The sequence below is a fragment of the Pan troglodytes genome, chromosome 14 (assembly GCF_028858775.2).
Source record: "Pan troglodytes isolate AG18354 chromosome 14, NHGRI_mPanTro3-v2.0_pri, whole genome shotgun sequence".
NCBI lineage: Eukaryota > Metazoa > Chordata > Mammalia > Primates > Hominidae > Pan > Pan troglodytes.
The window spans coordinates 22,792,596-22,808,527 of record NC_072412.2 but is presented as its reverse complement, the minus strand read 5'-3'; the positions used below and the strand labels follow the sequence as shown (position 1 = coordinate 22,808,527).

The 15,932-nt window shown below is 40.7% G+C and overlaps 1 protein-coding gene across 9 annotated transcripts in view; it reads right to left on the bottom strand.

Annotated features, from left to right (window-relative positions):
- Positions 1-15,932, bottom strand: part of TNFRSF19 (TNF receptor superfamily member 19) — a 104,180-nt gene that overhangs the window by 54,145 nt on the left and 34,103 nt on the right. For 8 of the 9 annotated variants that reach the window (XM_063791938.1, XM_063791937.1, XM_054665084.2 and 5 more), the window contains one exon: positions 4,309-4,487. In XM_063791938.1, coding sequence (XP_063648008.1) covers positions 4,309-4,487 — 179 coding nt within the window. Of the gene's footprint in view, positions 1-4,308; positions 4,488-10,085; positions 10,189-15,932 lie in introns of those variants that run through there. The other variant, XM_009426732.5, reaches the window with a different exon arrangement.

The following is a 15,932-nucleotide window of genomic DNA, read 5'->3' as shown; positions in this document are numbered from 1 at the left end:
AGAGAACGAGGCCGTAGGAGGCAGAGTGGCACCAAAAAGAGCAATGCCTGCCTTTTGCCTGACTTCTGCATCACTTTTTGGGGAGCAATATGCATTTTGCTCACGTCTTTCTGCCTCAGTTTTTCTGTTTATAAAATGGGTTTCAACTATTCGGTTTCTTCACAGAAGTACAGTTAAACTGGAAGAGTACTTTGAAAACACTTTGAAAAGACCTGGGTAAAAGTCACTATGTAATTACGCCTGCCTCATATACTAATGCTGACTTAGAAAAAAATGGGATTTTAAAGTAATCATATAAATAAATTGTGAAACATCACTCAACTGTCTATTCACTTATAACTTTCCTATAGCCAAGAATTTACTTAAAGAATAAACAAACACTGTAGAAACTAGAGCAGTGGGCTCAAATGACAAGGACCACGGGGAAGCAGGAGGAACCAGGCACGGTGGAGTCCCGGGCAGACCTGCTCCCCTACTCCGGCAGCACAGCCCTGCATGGGCTCTATAAAATCCCAGTCCCAGGTCAGGCCTTTCCCCACCCTCCCTGGGCACTGCCTATCTCAGGCTGTACATCCCCTGAAGACCTCCTCATTTCTCTACCCCCAGGTGTAGAGAGTAGACACGCACAGACAGGCTTTTATCAGGGAACTGGAGAACACGAACAACAGAGGTGTGTGAGATGTTCAGTTCATGTCCTCAATTAGATTTGCACAAGATCAAAACTCTGAGTAATGCTATCCATAGATATCATCACAGGTCTGAGATTATAGACCGTTCCTTTTTTTTTAAGGCACAGATTTATTGACTTATACTTTATATACCACACAATTCACCCATTTAAAGTGTACAATTGGATGGTTTTCCATACATTCACAGAGTTGTACAACCATCACCACAATCAATTTTAGGACATTTTCATCATCCCCCAAAGAAGCCTCATAACCTTATCAGTCACCTCCCATTCCCAACTCTCCCCAACCCCAGCCTTTAGGCAACACTAATTTCCTTTCTGTCCCTGTAGATTTGCCCATTCTGGACATTTCAATAGAATCATGTAATATGCCATCATTGGTGACTGGCTTATTTCACTTAGCATAATGTTTTCTAGGCTCATCCATCTCATAGCATATGTCAGCATTTCCTTCCTTTTTACTGAAGAATAATATTTCATTGTTTGAATATATCCCATTTGGTTTTTCCATTTATCAGTTGATAGACACTTGGGTTTGTCTTAGTTTTGTGCTGCTGTAATAGAATATCACAGACTGGGTAATTTATAAATAACAGAAATTTATTTCTCATAGTTCTGAAGGCTGGGAAGTCCAAGATCAAGATGCCAGTATCTGGCGTCTGGTGAGGGCCTTTCTGCTGCACTCTTCAGAGGGAAGAAATGCTGTGTCCTTACGTGGCAGAAGGTGGAAGGCAAATAAAAAAGGAACAAATTCCCTCTGCCAAGCCCCTTTATCAGGGCATATTTGTGAGGGGAGGGCCCATCATGACCTAATTACCTCGTAAAGGCCCCACCTCTTAATACAATCGCACTGGCAACACCTGAATTTTGGAGGGGACACATTCAAACCAGAGCTTGGTTGTTTCAGTTTTTTGGCTATTATGTAAACTGCTGCTATGAACACTAGTGTACAAGTTTTTGTGTGGACATGTTTTCAGTTCTCTTGTTATATACCTAAGAGTCAAACCGTCAGGTCACGTGGTAACTCTATGTCTAACTTTCTGAAGGAACTCTAAACTGTTTTCCAACCTGGCTGTACCCTTTGCCGTTCCCACCAACAGTGTATGAGGGTTTCAATCTCTCCACGTCATCACCAACATTCCAATCTCTCCATGTCATCACCGTTACCGTCTGGTTTTTGTTGGCTATAGCTATCTTAGTGGGGTTGAAGAATGTGGGTTTGATTTGCATTTCCCTGATTGTTAATGATGTTGCGCAACTTTTCATGTGCTTATTGGACATTTGTATATTTCTTTGGAGAAATGTCTATTCAAATCCTTCATTGTTATTTTAATTGAATTATTTGTCTTTTTATTATTGAGTTGTAAGAATATGTGAGGACATAGTCTACTTAAGATAGTTCCTTACCAGACATATGATTTGCCAGTATTTTCTCCTATTTTGTGGGTTGTGTGGTTGTGTTTTGTACTTCAAAGGATTTCCTTTGAAGTACAAAGTTTAAAATTTTGATAAAGTCCAACAGAGCTATTTTTTCTTTTGCTGCTTGTACTTTTGGTGTTAGCCCACTACATCTTACAGCTCCCTAGGTGCTGGGTCTCTGTATATGACCACGTGGGACCCACTAGTCTATTTTCTACTCTGTTTCCACCCTTCAGGCCCAGAGCTTTATCTCCTCTCTGGCCTCAACAAGACCCCACCCCCGGGACATCTGGTCAAAACCACTCTGATCTTGTGGTCGATCCAGTTAGAGTCTTTTGTCTGTAGTGCCTCGGGGCATGAATTCTGATGTTAGACTCCCATGATGTGACTCCCAGACTCACCACACACAGGTTAGGTGATCTTGCCTGAATAAACTTAATCCTGAATAAGTCTCAGTTTCTTCCTTCTTAAAACATTGTGAAAAGTATAGAAAATAATTCATGAGAAGTACTTGGCCAGGTGCCTGGTACATTGCAAGTAATAAATGTTTGCTGCCCCTGCAATGCAGTTTCTGGTTGTTTCTTACTTTTGCAATACAGACTGGTTTCTGATGCTCCAGGGTTTCTGCTTCCCCTCTCTTCTGTCTTTGGTCAGTAACTCTTGGCTCCACTCTGTCTCCATTAAGCTCTAAGGATATTCTGCTTCATCCCATTCTCTGCATACTTGGTGTAGCAATGGCTTCTCCCTGCCTTATAGATCACCCCCCTTGTCACCCTGAGTCCGGCTCTTCATCCAGACTCTCTCCTCCAGCTGTCTGTGTTAATCCATCCCACAGTTACTTAGAAGCAGTCAGGAATTTAACTTCCTCCTCCTTGGTGCTCCCCCTGGCCCAGGTGTGGTCCCTCTCCTTTCCCTGGACCTGGCTGCCTTATTGACAAGTCTATTTAAGGCTTCTGCGTTCGCACCTGCCCACCCCTTCCCCGGCTCTCTGTAACTCGGTGTACTGCACACCTCCCTCTCTCTGCCACTCCCTTGGCCTCCTGGCAGTTTTTTACCCACACCAGGTAGATGCCCACCTGAGAACCTCTTGCTGGAGGTTCCTTCTGTCTGCGGTGCTCTTCCCCACCTCTCTGCTTGGCTCAGTGCCTCGTCTCCTTCAAGCCTTTGCTCAGATCTCACCTTTGCAATAAAGCCTATCCTGACAACCCAATTTACGCTGTCACTGTCCTGCCCCTCACTGTGGCCATGCCCAATCACCCTTGTCTGCCTTAGGGTTTCTTCCATAGCAGTTATCATCTTCTATCTTTCTGCATAATTTGCTTCTTTATTATTTACTATTTAAATATTTTTTAAAACCCTATAAGAAGCCGGGCATGGTGGCTCACACCTGTAATCCCAGCACTTTGGGAGGCTGAGGCAGGCAGATCACCTGAGGTCAAGAGTTTGAGACTAACCAACATGGAGAAACACCGTCTCTACTAAAAATACAAAAAATTAGCCGGGCGTGGTGGCGCATGCCTGTAATCCCAGTTACTCGGGAGGCTGAGGCAGAAGAATCACTTGAACTTGGGAGGCACAAGTTGCACTGAGCTGAAATTGCGCCACTGCACTCCAGCCTGGGTGACAAGAACAAAACTCCATCTCAAAACAAAACAAAACAAAACAAACAAACAAACAAAAAAAACCTATAAGAAATAAGCTCCCCATGGGCAGGGATCTTTGCCACTTTATTTTCTGACATAGCCCAAGTATGTAAAGCAATGCCTAAGGTGGTTGGGCACGTCTCTGCTGAATGGCTGAATGGTGTAACCTGCCCTCCTCTGATGCTAATGAGGGTGAACATTGTCAGAGGATTGCCAGTCGCATGGGTCGCCTCTTTTGTGGGTTGCTTGTTCATTTTTGTGTCCATTTGTCCAAGTTTTCTTTTTTACTGATTTGTAGGAACTCCTTAGATTTTCATAACAGAAATCCTTTGTTAGCATGCCTATTCATTTTCTTTATAGCCAGTGTCTGCTGCATGCACGGCACACGGTACCACAGATAATCCAGTGGTTAATACTGAAAGAAGTCACAAATACTCCACCAGCATCTTCAGGTTAACACCAGCATGCATTCCAGTTCAGAATGGAACAAGGGAATTGCCTTTTTAAAAGTTACTTAATTAAATAATTACAAGTGAAAGAAACCGGCCAACTCACCCTGGCAAGCAGTCCCCGCAGATGGCATCACTGGTGGCTGAACAATTTGCCTTCTGAAAGCGGTTCACCACTGCGCAGTCCAGACAGGGCTTGCATTTCTGGAAGCCCCAGTCCTCCTTGAACCTGTGCAGCCGGCACGTCACACACTGTGCATCCTCCCCATAGCCGAAGCCACATTCCTGTGGGGATTAACGGGCAATAGAAAGCTATTCAGACTTTGCAAGCGTGAAAAGGAAAGACCGCTAGGATGAAACGAAGACCTGGTCTAATAATTACCAAGTGTCGGCCTTCCTAGACACAAAGGCAGCTCTTTCAGCAAGTTCAAATGTGTCTTCCACTGCTAATGATCTCTCTTACTACGGTAAGTCCACTTAGTCATCCACTTTATTCAAGAAGCCGTGAGCATGAGAATAATCAAGGGTCTCTCAGGCTCCCACTGCTGCGTTACTATCAGTGGATGGCAGAATTATGGCAATTCTTCTCCTCTAATTAAGCCAGTCATGTGCATGCTCAGAAGCTAACGCCAGGGAAACATTCACACACTCACTTCTAAGGCAGAAAATCAGTACTTTGATATCAGGGGTGTTATTTTCAAAAATGAGGATAAGTGCATAAGAAATTTCATTAGCAGACAAGCCTAGAAATCAATCCAAATGGAGAGCTCCTTGAAATAGTTAGCAATTTAGTATTTCCTGAGAGTAGAAAGAGTCTTACATATTTGTTAAAAGGATGTTAACTTCCTGTTGAGACAAACTCTGTGGTACTAAAGGTCTCAAGCTTCTCTAGATTTGAACATCAGAACACACTGTTTTCCAAGAGTGGGCAAAACAAATGGCTCTTTGACCCACATACAATCATTTCCACAAGTTCAAGAACTCAGTAAACTATAGCATATCATGTAACATAATTATAATGCAGCTATAAAAAGAAGAATGTAGATGTGATCTGTGTTCACGACAATTTTAAAAATAAGTTTTAATACAGAAATAGAAGTATGATTCCATTGTTTACAAAAACATTCATGTAAGTACCAATATTTATGGGTGCTTACTCTAGACCAAGAACTTTACACCATTATCTCAATAATCCATACTCCTTCCCAATCAGGGCAGCACTGCCATTTTTCCCATTTCCTAGATTGGGGGATAGAGCATCAGAGAAGTTATGTACCTTGGGCTAGGTGACAGAAGTAGTGTTAGAACCAGGATTTCAACCTACGTCATCTAATTCCAGAGTCAGGCTTCATAACCACTACACTACAGGGCCTGCCAGGTACTACATATATATATATGTATTACTTATCCACAGGAAGCGGCTGAAGGACTACACACTGTTGGTAACACCTGTTGTCAGTCTTTGTGATGGTTTCTATAGAACACTCATCATTAACAAAAAACAGACAGTGGCTTAAGAAGAGCAAGAAGGGCACCCATGCAGGCAGCAGGCTGGGCATGCCCACAAATGCAGACTGGATGCTGCAGAGGAAGAAAGGTTTGCAAGAAACCTCAGTTTCCTCATTTGTAAACCCTGGATGCTAAAATGCAAGTCCCACCTAGTTCAACATTCCCATTTTTTCTGTAAAATTTACATATTTTAATTTCTTCATCCATATTTGTATACGAAATCAACTAAGCAGTACTTATTGGCCAAAAATTAAATGAAAACCAACTTGAAGGATAGTGCTGCCTGTACTTAATAAACTACTCAACAAAGGATTCGGAGGAATCACTTCCATCCAGATTTTTACTAATTAACTCATTCACATTTTGGGTGAGTGATACTTTCTTTCCTCCTTTCAATTACTCTGCCTGTCTTTCAAACGTACATCGGGAGTGCGCACAACAAAGAAGTGAGGAGAAAAAGGTGGAAGGTCAGCCTCCTCCTCACTCCTGAGAGCTCCAGCCACACAATGTTCTACATCAGAGGCACAGAGAGGAGGGGGGAGAAAAACAACACTTGATTTAAAGAACTGATTAACAAGTTAGAATTTCTTTAAAATTGTTAACAGGGATTATCTCTTTCAGAGGAGGGGAAGATTAGAATTACGGGGTGGTCTCAAGTTTTATAGTTCTGCAAAATGTAATTTTTGCAAAAAGCATCCATTACTCTTGTAATAGGAAAACAATAAAGATGCATATTCAAGAAGAATTTCTCTGGACATGTGCTGGGTCTTTGCGGGGTGATCATTGTGACTCTGGCTCTGGGCTGGGACAGCTGTGTTTTTGCTGAGCACTTTGGTTGCTGGGAGAGCTGTGTGCAGGCACAGGCTTTCTGAAGTATAGGAGAGAGCCTCCCACTCCCAAAGTCCCTTGGGATCAAAGCACAGGTGCACGTGACCTTCTGGGGGTGGTCTCCGCCTTGTTCCCAAGCTAGGGTTCTCCACAGCAAAGGTTCAGGAAAGAGCAGAGTATTTCAAAATCACACTTTGATCCAGGCAGCTTGAGGTTGTAAGAGTCTCATGTACGAGTTAAAACACAACAAAGGAAAAGAAGGAGGAGGAGAAGTACAAGGGAAAACAAAGGGAAAGAGAAAGGAGAATGCAGAGAAAGAGGTGCATTAACTGGAAATAAATGTCCTTGGAAATTCTGTTTCAAGCCAGGTCAACATAGGAGAAAAGTATGTATTTTCCTACATTGGATCTAAAGAGACATGAGTTTGAATGCCAGCTCTGCCACTTGTGGGCCAAGTTATTTTGGGAATTCTCCGATCCTCAGTTCTTCATCTGTGAGATGGGGATAAGAATACCTGCCCTAAAGGTTGTGTGAGGAATAAATGGGAATACATATAAAGTGCTAAACTCTAAATCAAGCACGGAGTGCACATTTCCTAAACAAATTATACCTATAAGTGTTAGGATTTTGGATTTTCTACAATCCAATAAATAAACCAACTTTGCTGATTCAAGAATCATAAAGCTTCACTGGAAATAAGGGGACCATCAGACCCCAATTTACATCTAAGACATTTTTATTGACTAAGAATCTTTCAAAAAGAAATCATAATTTTCTTAATTAAAACAAGTTTAATGGAACACAAACTCTAATTCAACCCTATCTGAGTCAACTGCTGCACTGTGCTATAAGAGCCCTGCGTTCCTGTCAGTCATTCAACTGTGGCTCCCTGTCCTGCTGACTGTCTCCAAGTCACCTCCTCCCTCCACTGAGAAACTGTACAAGTAATCCAATGGACTAAAAGTTTTGAGTGTCACAACTCTTTTGAAAATGAACATACAACTTAATGTGGTGGAGGTCTTTGTGGTTATTTTTTGACAAAATAATAAAATTCATTGATCATATCCCAAATACTCGTGGGAGCTTTCATAAAGACTGTTTATTTGGGAAATTTTACTTAAAATAGATTTTCTCTAAAGTATTTACTATTTTCAAAAATGTAATATTTTTAAAGCCTAATATTAATTTGAAACTATTAAAAAATAGCCTGCAGTTCATAAAAGTCTAAGAAATTGATGAAGTGACCATTCTACACATTGAATTAACTAGAAACCATGAAATAACTAGAAATTCAAAGAAGGTGATTCCAAGGAATTAAATTACAGTATGGTGTCCATGACAGCAACCGCTTTTTGAGTTGACTGTCATATTTCTAATGCACCTTAAACACAGACTCTGCAATTACTCATAATCCAGGCTATAAAGTAAACTACATATAAATACTAAATTACCCCCAATATAAATGTCTGCTTTGATGTTTTCATTTCATTCAGTAAAGCTGGGTGGTTAAAATGCCTTGAAATCTTCCCCATTAAGTTCAATAAATAATTACCAAGAACAAAAGAAAGAGGGAAAACAGCTGAAAGGGAAGCTTGACAGCCTCCAACCCATGGTGACATTGGTTAGCACAGATTGACACTGCCTTCACAAACTTGTGTCACCACCCTGGCCGAGATCATTTCTTTTCTTATCATTCGTATACTGAAAAACTATTACACACATGAGATTTAACAAAACTAATCAAACAGTACACCTTTCTTCCCATCCCTGCTCCTTAACTTCCCACTCCTCCAACACAGGTATTGGGGTGACCTGCCAAAAATATCCTCCTAGCGTGAGTGCATGTATTTAACACTGTTCTGCAACTAGATTTGTTTTCCCATGCCATACATCTTGGACAGTGCTCCATATCAGCAAATAGAGAGTATTCCCTTGCATGGATAGAGCTGGAGCTGTTCTTACTCACCACTGCACCCCAAGTCCTGGCACAGAGAGGGTATCCATTTAGGTTTGGCCCACTGCATTTGTATTGATCAGATGACCTAACCATGCAGCAAATGAAAACAGTATCAAATCTTTTTTGTTTTTTACCCCATAGGGATAGAAAGAAGTAATTTCCCTAGGTATATTATTTTCTGCTGCAGGCAGACAAGTAAGCAAATAAATAATGAAATGAGCTATGTTTGAGTTTAGCCTTTTGACAAGGACTCTCTCCTTGACCAAACTCTAGATAGGTTCTTATGAGCCACTCTCTGTTGGGCCCTGTCCTCAAGAGCCCAGTTTCCCAAAAACCTGGCTAAATCTGGCCATGCTCAGTATCTTCTCAGGTTCCTCAACCCTCACCATCTCCCAGGTGATGCCTGGTCACCCTGGCCTGTCTTCAGCAAGAATCCTGTGAGGTCATTTTAGCCAGAATCTCCCTCACCCCTGACGGTTCCTCTTCATGATTTTCCATCCACCAAACCCAGCCTGCTCCTTGGCTATATGTCCCCACTTGCCTGTGCTGTATTTGGAGTGGAGCCCAGTTCTACACTGAGCTTTCATTTCCTCTACTGCAACAGTCCTGAGTAAAATCTGCTGTTCCACTGTCCAGTTCTGGGTTTTCTTTGACACTTTCCAAGTTGCACTAGAGTTGTCCCTCCCATCATGGCAAGAGAAGGAGTGTGTGTGTGTGTGTGTGCGCGCGCATGTGTGTGTATGTCTGGTGAGGGGAGGGCAAGGAGGGTATAGGCAGAGTATGTCCATCTTTAGCCTGGGCTTCAGGATAAGGGATATGTGATTATGTTTATGGAGCATGGTCCGCCATTAATATCAATGGTAGAAATGCATTTCTGTTTTAAAATACCCCGTAGTCTGTATTCTTGAAATTATGACCTGGTACCTTAAAAGCTTGAAGGAAGTACACAGTACTTCCCCGAATCCTTGAGAAGACATTTTTTATCAATAAACTTTAAGATGGGAAAATATATGCATAGATAAAATAATAATGCAATAAAAAGGCATTATTATAGGGCCCCTACTTACTTCCTAAAATCATATGAGAAGTGAACAACCCATGGTATCCAATGCCTCCCTCCACCTCTCCTTCCCAAAAGCCTGGTATCTAACAGGCCGGTGAATAAGAAATAAATGCCTGCTAATAAACAAATGGATGAACAAATATTGTTTAAGGTAGTATTTCCTAAATACTTTTAAAAAATCCTAGGGAGCAATAGCTTGTAACGGCCCCAGCAAGGGCTCCCATGTGGTGAGGCCATATAGTCCTCCTGGGCTGCAGGGTGGCAGGCAGGGTGGGCTGGGCTGGGGATGTCTGGGTGGAGTGGGGTCAGCGGCTTTCCTTATCTTGGTCCCAAGGGAGCAGAGGGCTGGGTTCAGCTGGGCTACTTCCACCCAAGCTGTAGCTCTGTCACTCTGCCCAATATTTTTAAGCCACATTTGGTGGTTTTCCAGTAGCAAAATGACTCAAAGTAAACAGTCCCCAAATCCCCTTCTCTCTTTTCTCCTTCTGCAAATCCAGCCTTTAACAAAAACATAAGCGGGTCCTACCTACAGGTTGGAGGAGCAGCTCTTCAGACCACAGGGGAAAACTCACAGACCCTCGTTGTCCAGGAAACACATTCTGGGCCTTGGGTTGAAAGCACTATTTATTTGTACAGCCAGTGCGTTATTAACTGCAGTCCTTTGAACTTTCAAAGTTAAATGTTAAATTTTAAATGTGGATGGAGAAGTTATTTGAAGGGAAAATCTAGGGCATGTAAATGGAAATGACAAATTAGATTTATGTTGCTGGTGCTTAGAAATCAACTTTTAATTTCCTTTAATAAAACAACATTGAAGAGATATTTCCCCTCAACTTTCAGTTTCTAAAAATCTGTGCTTGAGTTTTTTAGAGAAAACTGACAAGCAAGGGCTTGTTAATATCTTACAACCATCCCTAGGCTAGATCAGCTATAATTAAACATAAATAAAGTGAGCAACACTGTAATTAAATGGCAGAAATGAATCTCATTTTTTATGCTTACAAATTAATTTTTTTAAAACTTTCCTCATAGAGACAAAAACAGTTTTCAAAAATGTAAACATCTTCAGAAATATGAAGCTGGGTATGCCCCGTGTGGAGGAAAGTATGCTGTTGTTTACAAGAGTTAATTTTTTCACATTAACTAAAGTCCTCCCAATAATTGGTTAGAAAAGTTTACTTTGAAAACTGTGCCAGAGACTTGAAGCCTGTTTCAAGTGGTTCATGCAAAAACTAGTTTCCTGATTTACTGCTGCGAGGCGATCATGTTACAAGCACACTGTTGGCATTAATACCAGTGAGGAGGATGGGCTGGGGCTGGGCGAATTCTAGGCAGTAAGAATTAAAAGTCTAATGTGGTTACTTCAGGAAAACAAAAATCATCCTCTCCCACATATCCCAAAGTTAGGTTTATTTTTGGGAGCTGAAAGGATGCCTGATGGCCGAGTAACCCTCACCATATTTATGGTTCAGAATGCCGAGCAGGTACTACTTATGGGGCGCCCAGAACAAGCTTTTGTATTTTTTGACTCTGAAATAGGAAAAATATTCTGAATTATCTTTCTCATACACTTTCAGAATCGAAATCCTGTAGTGGAGGAGAGACAGGGTAAATACGGCTCAATGGGATAAAATCCTCAGGCTCCACATGGCTCAGCGACCTGTCATATATTTTCCTAAAAATGCAGGAAAGATAACTATGTATTAAGCAAAATTTCTAAAAAAGAACTGAATGGGAAGAGATGCTGCTTGGGGCTTACAGGGAAGGAAGCAAAGGAGCTAGTGAGAGGCGCCTGCTCAGAACGCCCAGGGCAACAGCATCTGGCATGAGGAGCATGGAGGACCGGAAACAGATGGGTCGGGAACTGGTGGCAAGGTCGAGGGTAGCTCAGAGGACGAAGGACAGGAAGAAGGCTGACCAGCAAGGCAGCTCCCGCGGTGCATGTGCGTTAGGTCAATATGATTCTGGTATCTCCTTGTTTTACAGGCTGGTCCCATGCCAGAATTACTGGAAGAAAGTTAATCATTCTAGAGCTGTACTGTCCAATACAATAGCCAGACCCCATGTGGCCTCATTTAATTTTCATCAATTAAAATGAAATAAAATTCTGTAAGTGTTCAGTAACCGCAGTGGCTAGTTGCTCGTATACTGGATAGAGCAGATAGAGACCACTTCCACCATCACAGACAGTTCTATCAGAGAGAATTGCACTAGGCTATTTACAAAACGAGCAAGAGATTGCTACTCCCATGTGGCTCCACCACTCCTTCCTCCCGCACTGTTACTTACTAGCAGTGACAATGGACAAATCAGTGAACCACTGTGTCCCAGTTTCCCTGTCCATAAGATGGGGATGGTTATATTCCCTATTTAAAACATATGTTGTAAGGATTCCATTATTTAATATACAAAGATCACATAGTACCTGGCTCACTGCATGAAAAATTAGCTAATATTATCTTAGTTGCATAATATGTATTACAAGAGATAGCTCATATTTATGTTAACAGATGTCGTTTACGTGAACATAGCCCAAGATATCCAAGGTAAACGGTTAAAATAAGAATCTTTTAAAAGTGGCCAAGGAAGAGAAGGGTATCATCAATCTAAGTCAGCAACAGTATCGGTGGACCTGGAGCTGCTGTGCAGACTTCTTAATACCTAATAATTGAAAGGAAGTGAAAAGAGGCTGGGACCTACTGACCACACACCACTGGTGGGTCAAGGCGTAGACTGTATCCAGGAATACGATTCCAGCAGCCCCAGCCAGCCCTGACTACACATTTTTATGGTAGAAACCTAACTAACAATGGAAGAGACGCCCAGATACCTTGGGAAAAAATAGAATTGAATGCCTTCCAAAGAAAATAATAATTAGGAGAAATAAAACCGCAGATGGAAAGTTTAACTATACCTGCTTAACCAAAGCACTTCCAGGCTTTAGTTTTAAGGCACAGGTACATGTCTGTAATTGAAAGAACCTCATGACCCAGAGTGCGTTATTTTAGACAGATGGACTGGAGGACAGAAAATGTCAGAAGTTTTAAGATACCTTTAATACAGAGAAGCAAATAACATAACGTTACAATTTGAAAATGCTAATGGCCTACTAAAAAATGTACTTTTACCCACAATATAAAAAAATCTTTTGTTGTATATATCAATAGTTTGGTCTAGCTTTTCTTCTTTTTCATAATTAACTTTAAAAAGTTTTATGTTTACTCTGCTTTCAAAATTTCAAATACCATAGGTAACCAAAATTCTAAGCCTCAGTCAAAAAGGGCCCTGAGACTTGTTAAATTACAAATTAAAAGGTATCCCTCCAAACTGTCTATCTATTTACGTATTTATTTATTTGAGACAGGGTCTCACTTTGTCACCCAGACTTGAGTGCGGTGGTGTAATCTCGGCTCACCACAACTCCGCCTCCCAGACTCAAGCGATTCTCCTGCCTCAGCCTCCTGAGCAGCTGGGATTAAAGGCGCCCACCACCACGCCTGGCTAATTTTTGTATTTTTAGTAGAGATGGGGTTTCACCATGTTGGCCAGGCTAGTCTGGAACTCCTGACCTCAGGCAATCCACCTGCCTCGGCCTCCCAAAGTGCTGGGATTACAGGTGTGAGCCACTGTGCCTGGCCCAAACTATACATTTAATATCTCAAGCTTTAAAAAAGATTATTTACAAACGTAGTTGTCTGAAAAAATTTTTAAAGCTTAGTCTTAGTCAAAAGACTAAAATTTCCCTTGATTTGTAAAGCTTGGAAGTGAAAATTAGCCAGTTAAATGTAATTTTAATTTCAGTGATTTATCTGACTTTAATATCCTCATAACTTATTTTTCTTTCCTCTGAAAGACATATGCTGTTGCAAAAGGAACAATGAAAAGAAGAAATCACAAATTCATGAATGGACAATTTAAAAACATCTAACCTTAAAGTAACTGCTTATAAAAAGCTCAAGCTCTCTGAGTTAAGTGGGGTGGAAAATAAAAATATATTTATGTTTTCATTTGTGTATCTGAATCCTTTGCCTCTCTGTTGTATGTTAGAGCATGAGCAAAGTTAAGTTGCTGATTTTATTTATTATGAGCTAAAACTAAGAAAAAAGACTTGGCAAAATATATGATTTATAACATATATACAAATTCATTCATTTTTATATTACCAGATTTAAGTGTCACTTTTTTTTCCAAGTAATATTTGAGATTAACTGATTTGTTCACTCATGTACTGTGTCAGGAGCTGGGTGCTCTGTAGATACAGGGTAGAAAACTGAACAACATGGGCTTCCAGGTGGACAGCTCAGGGCAGGCATGTGGTAACATGGTATACAACTGTGCACCTGAGTGGGTCCTAAGAATCTCATTTTTCACTGACATTATTACCTTTACTTTTATTGCTCCTCCCTCAATTTGTCCTGGTCTTTTTTAAAAAAAATTATAAATATGGGAACAGAAGATGAACAAATGAAATAAGTACATAAAGGCAGAAATGTTCTGGTTGCTTCCCTTTGGCTCTTCCTTCACAGGGGGATAGCTGTTTCAATCCTTATGGAAAACTGCTATCTAGAGAAAAATATTTCTTCTGGATAGCCATGGGAATATGAAATACAGCACCTGTTATCAGATACTGTTCTCAGAAGATGGATTATTTCTGTTTAGAAACACAATTTTTTAGAGCAGTTTTTAGGTTCATAACGAAATTGAGAGGAAGGTAGAGAGATAGTCCTTACATGCTCTGCCCTCCCCCACCACACACAAAGGCTCATTCTTATCAGCACCCTGCACCAGAATGATACATTTTTTACAATCTATGAACACATCACTGTCACCTAAGTTCCATAGTTTACACTAGGGTTTATTCTTGGTGTTATATTCTGTGAGTTTGAACAACACAGAATGATATGCATCCACCATTACAGTATCATGCAGAGTAGATTCCCTGCCCTAAAAATCTTCCATGCCCACATATCCATCCCTCCCTCACCCTTACCCCTGGCAACCAGTGATCTTTTTACTGTTTCCATAGTTTTGCCTTTTCTAGAATGTCGTATAGTTGGAATCATACAGGAAGCAGACTTTTCCAATTGGCTTGTTTCACTCGGTAATGTGCATTTAAGGTCCTATATGTCTTTTCACGGCTTGATAGCTTATTTCCTTTTAGTGCAGAGTAATATTCCATTGTAGGGATCACAGCTTATTTACCCACCCCTTACTAAAGTACCGCTGGGTTGCTTTCAAGTCTTCATAATTATGAGCAAACCTGCTATAAGCATCTGTGTGCAGGTATCTGTATAAGCGTTAAGTGTCCATTCCTTTGATAAAATACTAAGGAGCTCAATTGCTGGATCAAATAATAAGAGTATGCTTAGTTTTGTAAGACACTGCCAAGTTGTCTTCCAAATGGCTGTACCATTTTGCATTCCCACTAGCAAGGAATGAGAACTCCTGTTACTCCACATCCTTAACAGCCTTCGGTGTTGTCTGTGTTCTGGATTCTGGATTCTGGATTTCTAATAGGTGTACGGTGGTATCGCGTTGCTTAAATTTGCATTTCCCTGATGACATTCTATATGGAGGATCTTTTCATATGCTTATTTGCCATTTGTATATCTTCTTTGGTGAGGTGTTTGTTAAGGTCTTTTACCCATTTTTAAATTGGATTTGTTTGTTTTCTCAGTGTTGAGTTTTAAGAATTTTTTGTATGTTTTGAATAACAGTCCTTTTTCAGATATCTTTTACAAATGTTTTCCACCAGTTTCTGGCTTGTATTTCCATTCTCTCAACAGTGTCTTACGCAGAGTGGAAATTTTCAATTTTAATTAAGTCTAGCTTATTAATTCTTTCTTTCATAGGTTGTGCCTTTGGTGTCATATAAAATAGTCATCACCAAACCCAAGGTCTTCTAGAGAAAATCTTCTAGGAGTTTTATAGCTTTGCATTTTACAGTTAGGTCTGTGACCTGTTTTGAGTTAGGTGTGTCTAGATTCATTTTTTGCATGTGGATGTCAAGTTGTTTTAGATCCATTTGTTGAAGAGTCTATCTTTTCTCCATCATGTCGTTTGCTACTTTGTCAAAGACCAGATGACTACACTTACCTGGGTCTATTCCTGGGCTCTCTATTCTGTTCCACTGATTGGCTTGTCTCTTCTTTTGTCAATACCACACTGTCTTGATTACTATATGTTTACAGTAAGTCTTGATGTGGGTAGTGTCAATCCTCCAACTTTTTCTTCTAAATAACTGTGTTGATTATTCTGGGTCTTTTGCCTCTACATATAAACTTTAGAATCAGTTTGTCAATATCTACAAAATAACTTGCTGGGACTTTGATTGGGATTCCATTGAATCTATAAATCAAGTTGAGAAACACTG